Source organism: Podarcis melisellensis (assembly GCF_964234715.1).
Source record: "Podarcis melisellensis genome assembly, chromosome: 12".
Lineage (NCBI taxonomy): Eukaryota > Metazoa > Chordata > Lepidosauria > Squamata > Lacertidae > Podarcis > Podarcis melisellensis.
Window position 1 is genome coordinate 14462881 of NC_138544.1, and position 20051 is coordinate 14482931.

Sequence of the window (20051 nt, forward strand, 5' to 3'; positions counted from 1 at the left end):
CCTTTGTGAGATAAGGAAAATGTTGGGTGGAAGTGAAGTTACATGGAACCGGACAGAGGGCCTTCTCAACAGTGGCACCCTCCCATCAGATGTCAAGGAGATAAAGAACTACACAACTTTTAGAAGATATTTGAAGGAAGCCTGTATTGGGAAGTTTTTAATGTTTGACATTTTATAAATTTTTACATTTTGCTGGATGCCGCCCAGAGCGGCTGCATAAACCCAGCCAGATGGGCAGGGTATAAATAATAAAATTATTCTTATTATTATCTCCTTGTAAGACATATAATATCATCTCAACAATTCAATATATCTAATGACATGGTTATTAATCAAAATTGTAATATCTCCTCCAATTCCATAACACAAATGAAAGAGAGCGGCAAGAGGTTTGGAGAAGGAGGCATGAACATGAAATTTATTACAGTCAGAGACCAGCTTGTGAAACACAAGTGGAACTACAATCCCAAAAGCAAAACAAACATTTAAAACAATATACAACAATGGATTTGAGAAGGAGGCATTTATGAGCACCCCAAGCTACAATAAAAACTGCTGTGCGTGTATTTAAATTTATTAAAAATGGCACAATTTATGCAGAAATGCGAGGTTGCTCACCTTGTTGAGAATCAGCTTGTTAAGGAACACTATCAATCGGTCCCGCTCAAGTCTATCAGTGCACTAGAGAAAAATACAAAACATTTTTAAATAGGAAAAAGTCTGAGAAATGTGCTTCAATGTTATCATTTGTTTATTTATTTATTTATTTAAGATGAAATATGCTGCTATATTGAAGGTGCAATTATCCTCTTATCTCCAAGATCTGTAAGCAAAACTAAACACTCATCTGTTGTTATGCTATCAGCGCTAGAAAGTGATCTACTAAAATGTGGATGTACAAAAGCAGAGCAGATCTACAGCTGAAACCAGAACTGAAGCAACCGTAGGGATTGCTCTCAAAAATGTACCATTTTAGCTCCTTTATTTTACTGCTCACAAGTCTAAAGTGTAACAGTCAAAAAAGGATCAACACAGATGTGTCGCTTGACCAGGCAGAACACGAAAAGCTTGTCATTTTTAAGTATTTTTTTAAAATACTTTTAAGTATTAAAGTTTACACAGTTTGTTTAGCTTCCTTAAACGTTGAAGGTGCAAATGCTACAGTTAATCACATCCACTCTAAAGTAACTCAGAAAGGTTCAGTAAATTATAAAATTCTCAAAATAAGTATTTATTTATTTTTAAAAAAAACTTTGTTCAAATACAAGTCTGAAGGACAAACCATAGGCCACTGACCACGTTCAGAAGTAGCATTATTGTGAACAAACCTACTTTCTCCCAGACTCTCCCACAAGAATCTTTTGCTGAAGTTTGGCTTCAACACTAACTATGGTTTTAAAGCATAACGTTATAGCACAAACCCCAATTCAGACCAAAAAAAGAGAGTCAGAGTTCAGCAGGAGTTTCTGAAACTCCCCCAAGTCATGTAGGAGCGGGGAGAAACAGGCCAAACTCAGAGGAGGCTAGAATTAAACCATGACATCTCACCAGAGCAATCAGTGGCGTGCGGTGAATTTTTTCGTAGGGGAACAGTTAGGGGAAGAAACACTAGTTTGTAACGGTGATTTTTCAGGGGCGTGGAGCTGATGTCACGCCTGTGAGCATTGCACCTCCCTCCCTAAGTCAGGCAGAAGCTTCCTGGGGTTTGGGAATGAGGCACCATGGGAACAATTAGGGGACTAGTCTAGTCCTCTTAGTCCAATGGCTGAGGAGATTTCACCCCTCCCATATCCAAGAATCTCCTGATGAGTCTGCTGATTCTCCAGAGAGGAGGGGCAATGTTCTGCTCTCTACTTATTCCACTCCAGCACCACATCAAAGAGTCAGTCAGTCAGTCAGTGTGTCGGAGAGAGAGAGAGACTGAGTGTTAGAGATCGTGTGTATAGATAAGGTTGCTGCTAAGAGCAGCTGCAGACACTCAGTGTAGTGCAGCATTCATTTATGCTTAGACCTCATTAAGCTCTGTATATAGTTGTATAATAGTTGTAGATAGAATAAAGAAGATATTCTACAGAGCTGCTCTCCGAGTCATTTATACTCTGCTGTACTCTGCTGTGCAACGACTGTCTTCGTGTTGGAGTGAATCCGGTGCTCACAACTCTAAGCTGTGAGTCCACAGCACTTTGACCTGTTCCTGTCCAGAAGGTGGTCTCTGGAAGTGCTACCCAGCTCGCCTAGCCCAGTCGGGGCTGAAGTGCATGAGTCCAGTTGGTGGTACTGGCTCAAGGGCGATGCTGACAATGGCCACATGGCATTGTTAACTGAAATTCCAAAAAACAAACTTCAATATGCCTGCTCTGCTCTCCCAAATTGTATGCAGTAATTTAAAAAATGCTTACCCTCTCCAACATCCCTATAATATATTTAGTGTCGCTAAACGGGCCAATCTCCTCGTGGCATCTTCCATAAACAATGGCCAAGGCTTGCAAACAGAGGCATTTCATACTTATTTTAGGAGTGAGCAGGAAACGGTGATACAACTCATTGAAAAATTCATACCTGTAGGAAGAAAAAGGTAGAACAAACGGTTTACTATGCAGAAAATTAAGATTTCAGAGGGAATATTAAGATAACAGTAACTCACGATTTCTTTATCGCTCCACTGTCTTCACTTTCATCTTCTTCCAACAGCAATCTCAAGTAATAATCCCCGATTTTTATTTCATCCGACAGGCATTCATACTTCACCTTTTGAAGAATAAGATACAGGAAGTGAGCAAAAGTTTCCGACATAATTGCTAAGGAATCAAGGTGTGTGGTGGGAATATAACTTTTGAATGAAGTTCCAGAATCAACAAACCAGTCAGTTATAATAGTTTTACATTTTAGTTTGTAAGCTAAAACGTACAATGAAGAAAAACCCAGTGTGTAAGTAGCACCATACATAAATGAACCTCATCAACAGAGAGAGAATGAATTGTGTTTGTATGTGCCAGAAGATTAGCTTAAAATACTCAGTTTAAGATATTCAAGATAAGCTTTTCTAAAACACCTACGTTTCAGGCACTTTTTCTACACCTGGTAATAAGTATGAAGTGTTCTTTGACTAAAATAGTCTGATTGATTTAAAACGTTGCTTTCAAAGAGGACCCCAATTAACTGCATTAAAAAATTACCGTGTTTGTAAATAAAAAGTATAGATGACAAACACCATCTTAGAAGCAGTGCATCCCTCGTACGCAAAAAAGGGAAGGGGAAGAGTTGTTATAGCAGGGTGCTTGCTATGACACAGCCACAACATCTAAGAGCAAAGTGTATATTTTCTTCCTTTAGAACTGTTGCTCTTTTTGTCAGTTTAAATGAAATCATTAAAAGACTAGGGTTGAAATCCTGTCTGGGAGTAAAGGTAAAGAACCCCTGGACAGTTAAGTCCAGTTGAATTCGACTATGGGGTGTGGCGCTCATCTCGCTTTCAGGCCAAGGGAGCTGGCGTTTGTCGGCAGACAGATTTTCATGTCATGTGGCCAGCATGATTAAATTGCTCCTGGTGCAATGGGACACCGTGACGGAAGCCAGAGCGCATGGAAACACTGCTTACCTTCCGGCTGCTGCAGTAATAATAATAATAATAATAATAATAATAATAATAATAATAATACTTTATTATTTATTCCCCGCCCATCTGGCTGGGTTTCCCCAGCCACTCCCAACAGAATATTAAAAGCACAATAAAACACCAAAAATTAAAAACTTCCCTAAACAGGGCTGCCTTCAGATGTTTTCTAAAAGTAAGATAGTTGTTTTATTTCCTTGACATCTGATGGGAGGGCGTCCCACAGGGGCTGGTTCCCGCGGCCTGGTTCCCTGTAACCTCACTTCTTGCAGTGAGTGAACCACCAGAAGGCCCTCGGAGCTGGACCTCAGTGTCCGGGCAGAACAATGGGGGTGGAGACACTCCTTCAGGTATACTGGCCTGAGGCTGTGGTACCAATTTATCTACTTGTGGTGGCAAGCTTTCGAACTGCAGCTGGGACAAAGCAATGGGAGCTCACCCCGTTGCGTGGATTCAAACTGCCAACCTTACAATTGGCAAGCCCAAGAGGCTTGGTGGTTTAGACCGCAGCGCCACCTGCATCCTTATCTGGGAGTAAGCTCCATTGAACTTATTTCAGATTAGAAATGCTCAAGTAAAATTAGAGCAATGACAAAATAAAATCAGTAAGATGAACTGATAAAATTTCTTTGCTGTAATGACAGTCCCAGTAATTACTGTAAGCAGGAACTGCGCAGATATAAAATTTTCATTATGTAAAGGTCACTGAACTGTATAAAGCTATTTCTTTTTTTCTTTCATATAATTTTTATAAAAATTTCTGTTTTACAATTTAAAATACTCATTTTACATCCTTAAGGTATCAGTGACTTCTCTTCTTCTCTTTCCATGGTTCATTTTACATATCATAAATCCCTGGATATTTTATAAAAACTGTACCATTCAGGATTCCATTATTGCGTCCATCCAAACTTCTTTACACTGCTGAATTTATCTTAATGCTGCCAGCGTTTTCAGCTGTACACAATTATTTCCCATATATTCAATCAATGTTTTTTAATCTTCTTTAAACATATGTTCTTCTTGTTCTCTTAGTCTACATGTTAGTCTGCAATTTGAGCGAGGTCCCAACCAAAGAAGAATGGCAACTTAAGTTGACAGAATATGCAGACTATATAAAGCTATTTCAAACTGAAGCTTGCTTTTTATACTAGCATCTGTTAGTAACAGTACACATATCCAGGTATCAATACAGGGGTGTTCAAAATCAATGATGACTTTACATGAAACAGAAGCGCTGTGTAAAGGCGTACCTCAAATTCATGGTGATTCCAGGAGATGACATTAGCACTGCCAAGTTCTCTGTCGATCTGAAATGCCCGCATCTCAGACTCCAGGGTATCTCTTAGTTCTTCCCGCGTTTTGAAATTCCAAATCAAATTGGATCTAGCATGATCTTGGAGAAATCTTAATACAGAAACACATGGGAAGCAGATTGTGTGTAGCATTTAACTACATGTTATGGGGGGAAATTAAGTTTCTGAATAAAATTTAAAGCACCCACCCACTGGTAACAGTACTGGAAAGTATCAAACTGGCAACCGTGACCCACCAAGGACTAAACTAATATGTACTATGTAGTATATTCTGCTACATGTATTTACAGATCTGTAAACTGCTCAGCAAATTAGCATTCAAGCTAGCCAGATGCCACTCTATACCAGCTACAGTGGTACCTCCGCATACGTCCGCCCCATCCAGCATCCATTTCAGCGGACGTCCGCAGCAAACCAGGAAGGGCTTACATCCGGGTTTGCCGCTCATGCATGCGGAGCAGCGCTAAATTGCGCTTCACGCATGCGCAGAAACACAAAACACTCCACGTGTGTGCGCAGAGCGGTGCTTTGTTGAGCGCACTTTTTGTTGAGCATCTGGGGTTCTAGAATGGATCCTGGACTCAAAACAAGGTACCACTGTATAGTTTTAAAGCCAACTTAAATCAATAACTTGAATGTTTGAACAAATGTAAAATAATTTAAAACTTTTTGTAAAATGTTGTATTGCCCGCTTTTGGTGTTGTAAGGCAAGATATATATTAAAAAAGAAACATAAAGTATGTTTTCAAACTTGTAATCCACACGCTAACTAGCTCAGGATAGCAAGTAAATAATGCTGACAATCAGTTCAGGCAGTTTCAGTCCTTTTTATTGTATAATCTGGGGAACCGGGTTCTCATGTCCACTCCTCCACATGCAGCTGCTGGGTGACCTTGGGCTAGTCACACTTCTTTGAAGTCTCTCAGCCCCACTCACAGCCCCTCAAAGAGTGTTTATTGTGGGGGAGGAAGGGAAAGGCTTTGAGACTCCTTCGGGTAGTGCTAAAGCGGGATATCAAATCCAAACTCTTCTTAAAGTTACAAACTATGTGTTTAAAGTAATGCATGTTTAGGTGATGCACATTTAATAGGAATTAAGGGCAACAATCCCCAGAACCACGTAATGATATTCCCACTGCTGTGTTTTTAAAATGGCTTTGCATTCTCCTTCTATAAAAGTGAGCATCTTTTTGAAACTTGAGGAAACCTCAAAAGGTTGCTTGCAACAAACCTCAGCAGCTGCTATTTTAAAAAGCAGAGTGTGCATCCCATTGGCGCATGAGCATTCCTACCAAGGTTTCTCTAAATCTTCCTAAAGTACACTTCATTTCTGCAATGCGCATTTCACACAAAAGTGGCACTACTTCAATTTCGATCTGACACGCAGTTCTAATCTATACCAAAACAGGGGGGAGGGCCTGATCATTCCCCTCTCAACAACCTTCCAGGAGCCATACATGCTTTGGGGGCGTGGAGTGGAGGCAGTGCTGGAGACAGAAGTGGGCAGCACAATGAATGCAGATTTTACCTTTGTACCTCGTTTTGACACACATTCAAACACCCCTCTCTATCCTCCATTCTGGCAAGCACAAGTCACTATCTGAGTTCCAGGCCACATTCCAGCCAGGCAATGGAGAAGCAAGGCCAGTGAAGATTTGTGACCGAGGGAGGGTTCAAAGGGCCAAAGAGAGGTTGCCCATCCCTGGGCAAAAGCAAAAGAATTGTACCTGTAATAGAAGAGATCCCAGTTTGCTTGTATTTTTATCCTTTGCCTTCGTTTCCTCAGTATGACCGGCTTTTGATTAACGTTCTGCAAAGGAAGATTTGTGAATCCAAAACTGTCAACATGCTGTGAGATGAGATTGCATAGATTCCAATAAACTGAACAAAAAGTTAAATGTGTTATGTTCTATTCCAAGACAGGTCTGTCTCAATGCTAAAAAGAGACACATTTTTCCTATCTAAAGCAACAAAGTGGGGGTGTTAGAAAACAAGAATGAACAACTTTACCAGCAAGTACCAATCATATAAAAATTAGGAGAGCAAATCAAGTAAGGCCAAAGGGCCACTTGACTGTGACCTGGCTATCTCTTTGATTACACTTTACTGCCAATGAGTCCAACCTCATTGGATCAGGTACTGCGGGAGCAATGCAATAAGACCACAACTGTGTTACAGAATAAATGTGCATGCAGGAAAGCCACATCTTTAGAGTGTTACCAAAATGAATGGGAATGACAAGACAATCAATCATGCCTGTTAAATCTGGAATGGTGTAACTAGAACTGGACGGATGGGGTTTAAATTGGTGAGTAGAGGATTACTTCCTTGCAGAATGGAGACATAAAGGAGCAGCTCAGAAGAATGCAAGCCAAACTTGACCAAGAAATAGTTCAAACTAACGTATACAGACAGACCGGGCATAATTCAAGGCCATCTACACTCTACAGAAAGGAGTAAGGACTCAAGACTCACCATATTATTTCTGTCCTGGTAGTATTTGGGAAGTAGAAAGAAAAACAAAAGTTGAATTTTTAACAAAAGCGCCTCTCACATGTTTGAATACCTAGAATAATCATCTACAAGAAACCTTCCAAGGTAACATCATCACAGAATAGAATCATCAAATTCACCCCCAGATTCTACAGCCCATAAGTAGATAAACTCAGGACTATTTGGCAGTTAACGGTAAGGCAATGTAATGTAGCTCTGGAAAATCTAGCTGCGGTCCCCATATCATGTGTTATCTACTAAGCAACTCAACAAGAAAGACCACCTGTCAACCAAAATGGAAGCCATGCCCCATTGCTCAACCTGTCACATAGAGTTTTGATATAACAGCTATATAATTTGATGTGAAGCGTAGTAGTTTTTTTGGTCTTCATTTATTTCAGGTCAAGTGCTTTGGACAAAGTACTTGCATACGATGCCCTGCATAAGATGCATCACCCCTTATTCCCTGCCAAGTCAACAGCAAGTCAAATGACAAGCCCTCACACAACAAAATGAAAGACCATTTGACAAACAGGCCGTTGCGATTTAGACTTCCGTTTGTCCCAGATGCCAAAGTGCAGAATGCCAGAAGAACCACAAGTAAACCAAATTCACAAAAGAATACTAAATAAGAGCATGGGAAAGCAGGATCCAGATCATAAGCCTGGAAAGAGGAATCCAAGAGGGAGCAGGGATCTAAATCACACCCTTGCCCCTCCACACTTATCTAACCACCATTCATCAAGCACCACTAACAGTACATTTGGCATCAAGGAAGAGTAACAAATTTTACCACCACGCAACAGGCACAGAAGCCTGTCAAACTTCACAATTACTACAAGAAGGAAGGTAGGAAAGAGGTAAAATGAATGGACAGCTTTGGTCCAATGTTATTGAAAGTATTAGGAAAGGAAGCACCAGGTCATGCATTCTACAAGGAGCGTACCAGTTGCCCAAGCTCGAAAGGGGAAAGTATGGCAGGAGCACCGCAGAACTCACACTATTTTGACCTTCTTTTTTGAGACCACAAAGAACACTGATGTTTACTATGCAAGTCCAGTCATCACATTTAATGGAGAAATCCTCTCCCCCCCACCCCTGCATATTTCTCTTTGGATAAAAATGTATTTGGAACTTAATTAAATACACAAAGATACCAATAAAATCAAAGCTAAGTCTTCTTCGTTAACTTTTCGGGTGGCACTATAAAAAAAATAGCATTGATGCTCAAAGTACAAAGGCAGAGGATTAAACGTATTACCTCTTTCTGAGCTATCCCCATTTTGTCTCTCCAGTGCATCAATACCAAATCCACCTTCTCTTTGGCAAATTTTTCAACTTCTTTAGCAGCTTTTCCTGCAAGCCTTTGCCACTCTGGAACTTTATTAAATTTTCCGTATTGATCCTGCAGAACAAAGCTCATCGTTAATCCAAATTAATTTCACGGAAAATGCGAGATGAAACACTGAAATATGTTACAATGATTATATCCAAGGGTGCCCCGTCCTCCGATCACGCACCATGTAGGGCACTAAGCAACAACAATGCAAAGGAAGGGAATTCAAGCCTCTTAAAGGTGGAGCACGGCATACTTACATTTGCAATTTTTAAGTTATCCCTAATATGCATCCGGTCAGCATCTTTTTCAGGAACAGGGTCACTACTGTCCAGGTATAAGAGCAGGCCTGAGGGCTAAAACCACAAAAAAGCTTCAGGTTTCTTGAGTCGAAGAACATGTTTATTAACCAAAACAAGAGTGGTGCATGCTCTAGTTATCTCCTGCTTGGACTGCTGCAATGCACTCTATGTGGGGCTACCTTTGAAGGTGACCTGGAAACTACAACTACCGTAATCCAGAATGCGGCAGCTAGACTGGTGACTGGGAGTGGCCGCCGACACCACATAACACCAGTCTTGAAAGACCGACATTGGCTCCCAGTATGTTTCCGAGCACAATTCAAAGTGTTGGTGCTGACCTTTAAAGCCCTAAACGGCCTCGAACCAGTATACCTGAAGGAGCACCACCATGAAATCTTCCGTCAACATGCGTACATCCAAGTATAACATTTATTCAATACCCGTTTCTACACAGCCTACTTAAAGCATTTGCTGATTAGACAGAGCTGAGTCAACTACAAAACAGCACAAGCAAAATTAAGAATGACCTTTAATGTAAACTCTTACCAAAATACGCTTCAACAAGTTTAACGCCGTTGCATTTTCAGCTGTCCAGAGGCCCACTAGATGCCTGCTCAGCTGCCTGAGAAATAGAGATTGAGAAATGTGCTACTTATTTGCCAGAAAATGATTAAACGTCAGGCCATGTAATACGTTTCATTGTTTTGCAGCTGCTGTTAAATATATGGAGTCTAACTCCCAAATTAACTGTATTTCTGCTATGCAGCCTACACTTCCTGAAGCCTTGGGGTAGACTACAAATAATTGTACTTAGACTGCAGACTTCTTCATGCCAATTGTAAGCACTGGTTATCTGTGGTTATTTTTCAAATTGCCATTACCACAGAACAGTGGTTTTCAGCATGTTCTCTCCAATAATTTTGCCTATTGATTTCTAACCTGCTACCTTCAATTCAGGTGGTCTACTCAGTGGTAGGGTGGGATGGGACAAAACGTTAGTGAGACAGGTACTGTCTGTGCAGTGATCAGTTGGGAAGGGCAGGTTATACAATTAGGAGGTTATCATACAAGAGGAATGATAGCAAGCAAGCGACATAGACTTACCTATTCGTAAGCATCCTTTGATCTGTGCTTATTGTAAACATAGCAGTGTGCAAATGACGAGGTAAGGCACCTTCACTGAGGGCAAGATCTTGCATTTTGGTTGCTATTTCTTTGTCTCCCTCCTTTGGAAAGACGGCAAGAGGATAACCATGAAAGAATCTTAGTTAAGTTGTTCTGCCTTTAGCTTGCAATGTCAAACAATGGAGTGTTTGGAATCAGAGATAATATACTGCTTTCACAGTGTAGACGGTATTTAAAATGAAGGTATTTTATAAAACTATGTGGTTTTTTTTTACCTCTGCCATGTCCCTTGGCTGCAGAGAGAACTGAAGAGTAGCTGGCTTTCATATTTTTCAAATAGAGAACGTGGCCATGATGTTTTATTCTGTTTTAATATTCTGATGGGAGCCGCCCAGAGTGGCTGGGGAAACCCAGCCAGATGGGCAGGGTATAAATAATAAATTATTGTTATTATTACTCCTAGCTCCCAGGCTATTTCGGCACAAACTAATGTGCATTTGTTGGTGGCTGGGTGGATTTTAGTTTTATGATAATATCTCCCTTTTGGAGTTAAATGATTTGCCTGTAGTTGCTATTTCTAAGGATGTTAGATGTTTAGGGTTGTTTAGGATTCAAAATTGAATTTTACTGAATTCATTGTATTTCATTGTGTGCTACCTAGAATTTACGAAGTGATGTGTGTGTGTCTGTGGGTTAAAAATTCTCTGTACATAGGGTCTGCCATCCTTTTGGGGCTTATGAACACATTTCATTTCAAATTTCAGAAGGGTGTTTCCTGAAGGTGATGAATCAAACCACCCAGTTGGCCACAGTTACCTTTTTTTCTACTATATGTTTAGTACAGTGTTCTTTCTCTAAGTTTCAGTAGTTTGGCTGATGTTCTTGCTGTTTTTCCAATTACAGTGGTATCTTGGTTTGCAAACAGTCTGGCTTACATACGTTTTGGATTACAAACACGTCAAATCCGGAAATGTGTGTCCTGGTTTGCAAACTTTTTTGGGATTACAAACAAATGTTTTTTTGGAGGCCCCATTAGCAAAAGCGCGCCTTGGGTTACAACCTGTTTTGGTTTACAAACGGACCTCCAGAACGGATTATGGTTGTAAACCAAGGTACCACTGTACTATTTTCCTTATGTGAGCTGAGTTATATAGCCTGCCTGTTCCCATAGCTTGTCAGTCAAGAGACTGAAGTGATGGGTGTGTGTCCAACGGACCAAGAACAGTCTACGATTCCTGTCTGCAGCCACAAGAGAGCAGCATCGCCCACCATGTTGTGCACTCAACACCCCTGAGAAAACACCCTCAAGATGTGAGCCAACTGCTCCTTCCAAACAGCTGAATGCAACTTTGCAATAAGTGATAACAGAAAACTTTCTTCCTGGAAAAAAAACACCAAGGTTTTGGATGCATGTCTGAGTAACTAAGCCATTCTCATTCCTATTTATAAAGAAGTAAAATATTACAAAACTGCATCGATGCATTACCTCTATTATTGCCTTCATAACCAATCCAGCTCCTTTCACAATGGCCATGGAAGGATGCTGCAAAACAAATAATAAAGCAGAGTGTATGGATAGCAAGGTTGGTTAGAGCATGGCGCTGATAACGCCAAGACTGCAGGTTTGATTCCCATGAGGGACAGCTGAATATTCCTGCATTGCGGGGGGTTGGACTAGATGATCCTCAGGGTCCCTTCCAACTCTATGATCTATCATTATTATTTTCAACTACAGCATTAGGTGACCTGTTACAATAAAGAATTTACAGTACTGGGACAGATTTAATACACAGATCTAGAACCACAGCTGTCATTCTGGCTCCTGCTACTTGTTGAGGGTTTTAATGGCTTTTCCAGTCAAAAGCCTCTCTGCTCCACAGCTGGACCTGTTTCCATACAACAAAGTTCTTAGCCTACTAAAATGGGAGTTAGTAAAATAACGTGGGACAGCTTGCATTATATGTCATGGCAAATTACCATCATATGGTGTTAATTTCCCTCAAGAGTATTAGCTCAGTTCAACTAGCAGGAGAAACAAGGTGGAATCTTTGCTGTCTCCTTTCTTAACGTTCAACTCACCTGAAAGAGTTTGAAGAGGGTTCTCCCATTAGATGCAACCATCTCTAGTAACATATCAAACTGCTGCCCTTCCGTCGTCTCACTATACGGAGCACAGAGGGCAAAAGTAAGGAAGTCCAAAAGTGAACTGATAACTAGGGCACCTGTTCCATGTTCCTGAAATTGAAAAAGGAAGATCAGATATGTCAGATAAAGCAACATGCAAAAATAGATGAATATGCTTTTTGAAAAACTCTCGCTAAAATTGTCTTTGGCTTATGAGCTATGAAGTGGCACGCCCTTGCTATGTCTCACTGCCTCCACTTAAGTTTTCAAATACAACTGTGTATTCAGTGGAGAGGCATGATCAACCAAAGCCAAGACGCAAAACTGAACATCCTTACAAATCTCTGAATTATCTAAACTGTAGGACCTCTGTCCCACATATCCACCCCACCCCCCACAAAACACAGAACCCTTTATTAGTTGATTGATGTGAAATATTTACCACATGGGAATTAAATTTCTCCAACAAGTTTTCCAAGAACTTCTTTGAAGAAAGAAGAGATGCTTTATTTAGTTGTTCTTGCCTCAGGTCATAATCATCATGCATAGGCTATGGATAAAAGATAGCATTTCATCAGAATGTAGGTCTCAAACACTCTTAAGGCTCCAGCTAAATGGAAACACGTGCTAGCAGGAAATGCATGATAAAAATTAAAGAGTTCATAGTTTGCCTTATTTGTTCCAAAATAATGTAGATAGGCTATGCACTCGGGAGTTCATTTATCTAGACAACATCCATTCTTTAAATGAGATACACTGCAGTATCCTTCTTGCTAAAACGATGGTTCTTATAACGTCAGAAAATCTACATAAGCTAAAACAAGTCGCTCAAGCTTTCTTGCATAACTAAGGCTCTCCGCCCTTTACTCCTCCCCTGCTCCACCATCAAGGGTCACATAATCCCCACACCCGTAAAGGAAAAGAGAAAAAGCTTCTTGCTCCCCTAACATGGTCCCCACCATTGATTGATTAGGTATATAGTATTTAGCCTTGGGGAGAGCTGAATAGGCAGTTACCTGTTTATCACTCAAAACCTGTATTGATGGGGTTTAGATAAAGCTATACAACTCTTTCGATCACATAGTACTGCTTCTTCCTACGGAGGCTATAACCCATCAAACCAAGAAAATAAATACCCTATTTTAGCTTACTCGTATTAAGAGTACTCACACACATGAGGGCACATAGCATATCAATGGAAGCGTGAGTTACTCCATCATTGTTCCTTTTAAGAGCTTTCACGACCTTCACTCCCAGGCGCTCTCGAAACCTTTCAAAACATAGCAAAGCATCAGAGTGAATACAGAAACGGTAGCAGTATTTTGACAAATATCAAAAGCCCTAACTTAAAATGTGTGTAAATAAACACTCAAGCATAACTGACAGCAGCATATTTGGGGAACAGTAAACTTGAACGTTACTAAAAGTTCAGTCAGCTACTTTTCTTTTTAGATTTTTCAAAATTATTCATGAAAGCTCAATGATATGGCCTAGCAGTTGTGGACAGTATAACTGCCAGTAAAAAGAAAAGCTTCTAATAAGCTACAGCTAAATAATTGCTGCCAAGAATAGCAGGGGAAAAACAAGCGCATCGAGACCTTGTCTGTCACGGGAAATGAATTACATGGCTAAGTGCAACTGAGCTGCCAAACTGTGTTTGAAGAGCAAAGTTTAAGAATAGTAAAAGCTGGGGATCAATGGCTGGACCTGGGAACACAAAAGCTGTAGCATTACTGAGCCTAATGCATTTGGTCAGCAATCTGGATGGGAGGCCACTGAGAGGCCCATAAAAGATCGGGTGGTACTTTTTATTTAACTAACAGAACTAAAGTCATCAGGTGTCCCAAAACCCCCAAGCACAACAAAAGTAAATAGATGTGCAGAAGCCAAAAGGAAAAAAAATCATTTCCAGCACTAAACCTCCAATACATTTATAGATTTGATCCAGTGATTATTAGGAAGGGTAACAGTTCTTCCACCTGCTTCTGCACCTTTTAATAGATACACATAACTGTGTGCATGCTTGCAGCACTAGGTACATAAATTTCACTCTTAAGATCTTTGTAATTACTGCTGTGCAGAGCTATAATCACACTTGTGGTTTAAAATGAGTGAAAAACTTGAGGGCTATTTCCATGACACCATCCTCCTTTAAATAACCCAGCACTGTCCATACATTGTTGGCATCCGCCAGTCTTGGGAGACCATGGAGGAGTGCGTCGTTGGGAATGAAATCTAATCGTTGGCAAGTAACAGTGCCTGCTGGGGCTGTAGAGACTGATATGGGAGAGACATGTTTTGTTGCAACTGGGGCAGATAAAGGCATTTGGTCGTGCTGCTTTCATTTCGTGGACATAACCAAGCCAGCATAGACGTCGCTGAGACAAGAGTTTGAAAATACTGGGAATGTGGGCTTGGGAGAGTGCATCTGTTTGAGACTCCTGCCACGTGATGCCCCAAATCTCCGACACAGTGCATGTGGAAGGCATTGAGATGTCGCTCTGTGTGGTTGTTTAGTTGTCCACAATTCGCTTCCATAAAGCAGCGCGCTCAACATGCAATCTTCATCTTAGTACTGGTCATTAGGATCACGTTCTCCCAGACCGCTTTGGAGAGGTGAGCGATTGTCATAGCTGCCTTGCCAATACACCTGTCCAGCTCAGTGTTGATGGAGATCTTGCAGGTTATGGTGGAAACCGGGTAGACAAAACTGCCTATCCCCTCAGGAGTGTGGTCACCAATGCTGATGCATGGGGTGCTGGTGACGTCCTGACACAGGATGTTGATGGTAAGGCTGAGCTCTCTGCAGGCTTGGGCAAAACTGTCTATACATACATCACTGACGATACGTACCACTGAGATCAGCTAACAATAGTGAAGAGCAAAGGAAGGGAGATGGAACAGTTACAGCAGTATTGATGTTGCTTTGCAGAAACCATTGTGGAAGACTCAAACTTCAGAATTGGGCTCAGAACATAAATAACTCACAGACTATTCCAGGATTGCTGCTGAAAGCTAAGTACCTACCTTGGAAGTTGAGTGAAAGCAAGGAATCCAGCTTTGGATGCAACTAATCTTCTAACAGCTTGGAATTGGCTTTCAAGCTCTGCAGTTGATGCTGTCATGTCACCCTCTTGCGAGAGCAATGCTGTTATGGCATTGTTGATTAGCTTCTCTTTGTTTTCTGAAAATAAGCCCTGAAGGAAGGTGGAATGGTATTAACCCTTTGGACAGGAGCAGAAGAGAAAACGTATAGAAGAATGACTTTTTAACTTACGTCTTGTGTCACTGCATGCAGAACTCCGCTATAGGAAATGTTGGAGTTGAACCTAAAAACAGCATCTGCAAAGTTGCCATCTGCAACAGGACAGGCATGGATATAAGTGTCAGGCAGACTGATATTGCAGCATGTCAGCGCAGCTTGCTTTGCAAAAAGCTTGCAACGCACTCATTTCAAATATTAGAAATCGAATGCAGAAGACTTACTTGGAGGTGCTGCCAAGAACCTGAGATGAAGGCTTTCAACTTCCTCTTCCACAGGCATACTCAACAAGCCCCACCGCTGCCCCTTGTCCGTTGGTGTCATTTTCACACAGACATCCCTATTTCCAGAGGCTCTTACTCCATCCAGCAAACTGGCTAGCAATGAGTCCCTAGGAAAATTGTCCCAACAATTAGCTTTTCCAGACAATGATGCTAAGCATGCTTATAAGAATACAAGAACACACACATTTCATTCTGCTAAAAATTATACAGAGCAAGTGCTGCAAACACAGAATTTACTTTAATTTGTTGACTGCCCTTCATCCAAAGATCACACGGCAGTTCACAAGGTAAGAATGCCTCGTAATAGGAAGTTTTAACTGGATAGTCTTTTCAATACACCCTAACCTGTATCATGGCACTGCAGGGGGTGACTTGAGGGAAAGGAAAGTGACTAAGGCAACATGTTGACATATGGAGGCCTGATAACTAGCTTGTGATTAAGTGAGAGGGAAACTGTGGTTTAATGAATAGCTTTCTGCAAGGTAATAGGAGAGACAACAATAGATTTCCCATATCATCTTCATCTGCACTCATCTGTAGATGGGGAGCAAAACTGCTAAGTTTAGGGGAGACATTTTCCAGGGAGTCCTTTAAGTATTTTTCAAACTCAGAAAGGACAAAAGCCGACCTGCATATCACATTTTTACTGGTAACTCACCCCTGCCATTCATTGTTTTATGTATCTGATTTTTCTATTTTTCCTTCTGGGATAGAACTGGATTCTTTAAAAATATAAACAAACACTAATGGCTATTCCTACCTACCTATACCTATCTGTTGGGTAACTTATTTCAGAATCCTATTTGAATCCTCTGTAGTTTTTGCAGGGCTTGATGTCAAGAAGCTACTGTATTCCCTCCCAGAGGTGGCATAAGCTTAGAATGAAATGCAGCATTGCGACCTGGTTGTAGGAGTGAAACTAACTATGTAAGCACTGCGTGGTTTACCCAAGACATGCCAGTAAAGAACAACCGTTCAAGAACAGTTTAAAAATACCTCTCTGTTGAAGAATATTTTCGGATTTGTCCCTTGATAAATTCTATGGTAAAAAGTTGTGGGTTTTCAGAATCGCACACAAGCGCAAATACCTTTAAAGAAAGTGTGTATCAAACAGGTTGTCATTATTCTGCACACTGTATTTAAATGACACACTCAAAGTTTCAGTATTGTAAACGACATACTCTTTGTTTTTTCTACATCCCGCTATGGTTGCATTTGAGCTGGCTACAAATCTTGTTGCGTAAACTTCAGATTTTAATAGACGTAGAACAGTAGATTTAGATAGCTTAAAGGTTACTATCCCCTCCCACCCCTTCCAAAGCTCTAAACAAGTTTCCGCCCTACCTCTCCTAAGGGTTTCAGTGTTGCAATATTGTAGGTGGCTGGGTCCCGTTCCACTAAGCACGTTTCTGTAAGAGCCAATATCCTTTTCACTGGTTCCTTTTAAACAAAAAACAAAAATAAAGGGAAGAGGCTTAAATTCAAATTGCTATAGTCACAGACACCAAATAAGATTGGGTCGCCATATTCCAAAGTCCAAAAACCCAGACAACCCCCCCCCCCATCACACACATTTCGGACACACACACACAAACACCATCCCACATCTCTGTTGCCCGCCTTACTTTTGCTGTCTTTGGCTTCCTGCTCACAAGGTGTGAGGGCACTGTCCCTAGTCTGAAGAAGCAGGCCCAGTGCCTCACTGGAGAAGCCGCTGCTGCCACTGCCACCAAAGGCCGCCTGGAGTATCCACTGCCTGAACCAGATTGCAGAGGCCCTCCATGATCTGCTGCGAGCAGTGGGCTTGCCAGGTGGCCTTTGCTGGCAGCTCCTGCAGTTCCTCCAGTGAGGCGCTGGGCCTGCTTCTTCTCAGCATGTCCCTACTCTGCTTGGAAGCCGGGGCGAGCTGAGATGAAGCAGGCCCAGCGCCTCGCCAGAGGAACCGCCAAGGGCCACCTGGTGAGTTGCCAACCGGGGTTGCCGTACGTCTGGTTTTTCCCAGACATTTGATCGATTTATGGAAATTCCGCCCGGATGTTACTGCCGCCCGCCGAATCCCAGATATGTCTGAGGAAAAACTGGACGTATGGCAACACAAAAGTAAGAGATTTCACATTTGGGGGCTATTTTCTTCTGGTAGCAAGTAATGTCGATTGCTATGATTCGGATCCAGACTCGGCCATAATTAGCTGCAGGCTTCCAAGTGTTTTGGACTATCAATCCCATTAGAACTGGCCAATACAGTTGTTGAGCATTGTAATCCAATATATCTACAGGGCATCAGGATAGAGAAAGCCTGTTAGTTTCTATGGGTTTGTTCTAAGTATGCCTAAGCCTTGATTCAACCCAATGGCCATGATCCTATTGCTTACCCCCTCTCCCCATGTGAACCTGAGATCATTCTCCGAGGCCCTGTTCTTACATCTCCTCCATGGGAGGGGTCCAGAGGGTGGCAACACGAGCATGGGACTTTTCTACAGTGGCTTCCCATTTGTGGAATGCTTGGCCCAGGGAGGCTTGCCTGACACCTTCATTATACATCTTTAGGTGCCAGGCGAAAAAGTTCCTCTTCAACCAGGCCTTTGGCTGATTAACATTCTATGCCCTTTTCATAAATGTGTTTGTGGGAGGGCGGGGGTTTTTGGTCTGTTTGGTTCTTGTTCTTAATATGCATTTTGTGCTTCCGTTTTGCATTTTTACGCTGTGAACTGCCCTCCGGAGGAAGGGCAGTATACAAATTAAATATATAATTTTAAAAAGTGGGTACAAATCCCCAGAAAGGGTAATATTTTAATCTCGACAGTACCACCAACGTTCATTATGTGACTCAGGAAAAAAATAATTCCTAGAATGAATGGCAATTGCCAATCTACCTTAAAATATAAAAAGAAGGAAGCTTGGTTCTTTCCATTTGGGGAAAAAAAATCACAATCAAAGTCTAAGTGTAACTGATATTTTAATTAACAATTTTGATAGAATTTCTAAATTTTTATTAATTCGTTCATTTAATTTGTATACTGCCCTTCATCCGTAGTTCTCTGGGTGGCTCACAGCATAAAAATACAAAATAAAAATACAAGATAAGAACAAGAACAAACTGCCGAACCAATAATATTAAATATAAGTAGATGCATGATAAGCAGTAGTTACAGGCAATGCATAGAACAAATGCATCATCATATTATGTCTGTTGCCCCCATATTTTACTATTTGATGTTAAAAAGCGACAGCTCCTTAGTTAATACAAGGGGCATGGCCTAATCTAATGCAACTTTCACTTTCCCCCTTGAAACTTGAAAGACCACAGCACACCATCATCTTCTGTGGAAACAATTCTCAAATGTAGCGGGACATGGATGGATGGCTGCCATCCACAAAAGAGCACGTAAAGCCCGTATTTTTTGCTCTATAAGACACACTTTTCCCCCTCCAAAAATGAAGAGGAAATGTGTGTGCGTCCTATGGAGCGAATGCAGGCTCCTTGGCTTCAGCGATAGCAATGCAAAGCCTCCGAAGCGCAGAGGGAGAGCTCCCCCGGCGCTCCGGAGGCTTCACATTGCTTTCGCTAAAGCCGCCTGAAGCCCCCGGAGCGCAGCGCGAACGCCCGCTGCGCTCCGGGGGCTTCAGGCAGCTATCCGCAAGCCTTCGGAGTGCAGCAGGAGTTCCCGCCGTGCTCCGAAGGCTTGCGGATAGCCGCCTGAAGCCTGGAGAGCAAGAGGGGTCGGTGCACACCGATCCCTCTTGCTCTCCAGGCTTTGCTTTGCTGGAGAGGCGCTGCACAGTTTCCCCTCTCTGCACAGCGCCCCTTCAGCGAAGCGGGAGGAGAAATGGAAGGGGCTCCGTTTCACTGCTGCTTTGCTGAAGGGGCGCAGAGCAGAGAGGGGGAGATTTCCCCCCCCCCTGTTCTCCCCTCCTATGGTCCGGTGCATCCTATAGAGCGAAAAATACGGTAACTAAGTTTTCTCTTCTTTGTATCCTAGCCATTTGATGTGTCAAAAATTTATTTTTTTAAAAAAATAATTTTAAGGGTAACACAAGGTTGCATACTAATAGTTGTGCACATTCTTCATAGAAGTCGTACATATTCACACAAAGAAACACACAATTCAAGTTCCAAAAAACTGGGCAAGGTGTGTGTAAGGTTGGTGGGGGAATAGTAGCAGAGATGCAGATGCACACAAAAAGGATTTCCCCCTG

At 41.7% G+C, this 20051-nt stretch overlaps 2 protein-coding genes across 5 annotated transcripts in view; one reads left to right on the top strand and one right to left on the bottom strand.

Moving 5' to 3' along the window:
- Positions 1-20051, top strand: part of NPHP3 (nephrocystin 3) — a 227965-nt gene that overhangs the window by 119151 nt on the left and 88763 nt on the right. The gene's annotated exons all lie outside the window — the stretch shown is intronic.
- DNAJC13 (DnaJ heat shock protein family (Hsp40) member C13) overlaps positions 1-20051 on the bottom strand; it is a 61466-nt gene that overhangs the window by 27712 nt on the left and 13703 nt on the right. For 2 of the 3 annotated variants that reach the window (XR_014161935.1, XM_081882899.1), the window contains exons 8-26: positions 17199-17294; positions 16851-16942; positions 15795-15961; positions 15586-15665; positions 15336-15505; positions 13479-13578; positions 12751-12858; positions 12264-12419; positions 11671-11727; positions 10164-10285; positions 9606-9681; positions 9018-9113; positions 8683-8826; positions 7404-7418; positions 6656-6738; positions 4867-5020; positions 2645-2748; positions 2400-2559; positions 619-681 (exon numbers count right to left, since the gene is read on the bottom strand). Coding sequence is in view for 2 of the 3 variants with exons in the window: in XM_081882899.1 (XP_081739025.1) it covers positions 619-681; positions 2400-2559; positions 2645-2748; positions 4867-5020; positions 6656-6738; positions 7404-7418; positions 8683-8826; positions 9018-9113; positions 9606-9681; positions 10164-10285; positions 11671-11727; positions 12264-12419; positions 12751-12858; positions 13479-13578; positions 15336-15505; positions 15586-15665; positions 15795-15961; positions 16851-16942; positions 17199-17294 (2043 nt within the window). In the remaining variant the exon portion in view is untranslated. The remainder of the gene's footprint in view (positions 1-618; positions 682-2399; positions 2560-2644; positions 2749-4866; positions 5021-6655; positions 6739-7403; positions 7419-8682; positions 8827-9017; positions 9114-9605; positions 9682-10163; positions 10286-11670; positions 11728-12263; positions 12420-12750; positions 12859-13478; positions 13579-15335; positions 15506-15585; positions 15666-15794; positions 15962-16850; positions 16943-17198; positions 17295-20051) is intronic. The other variant, XM_081882900.1, reaches the window with a different exon arrangement.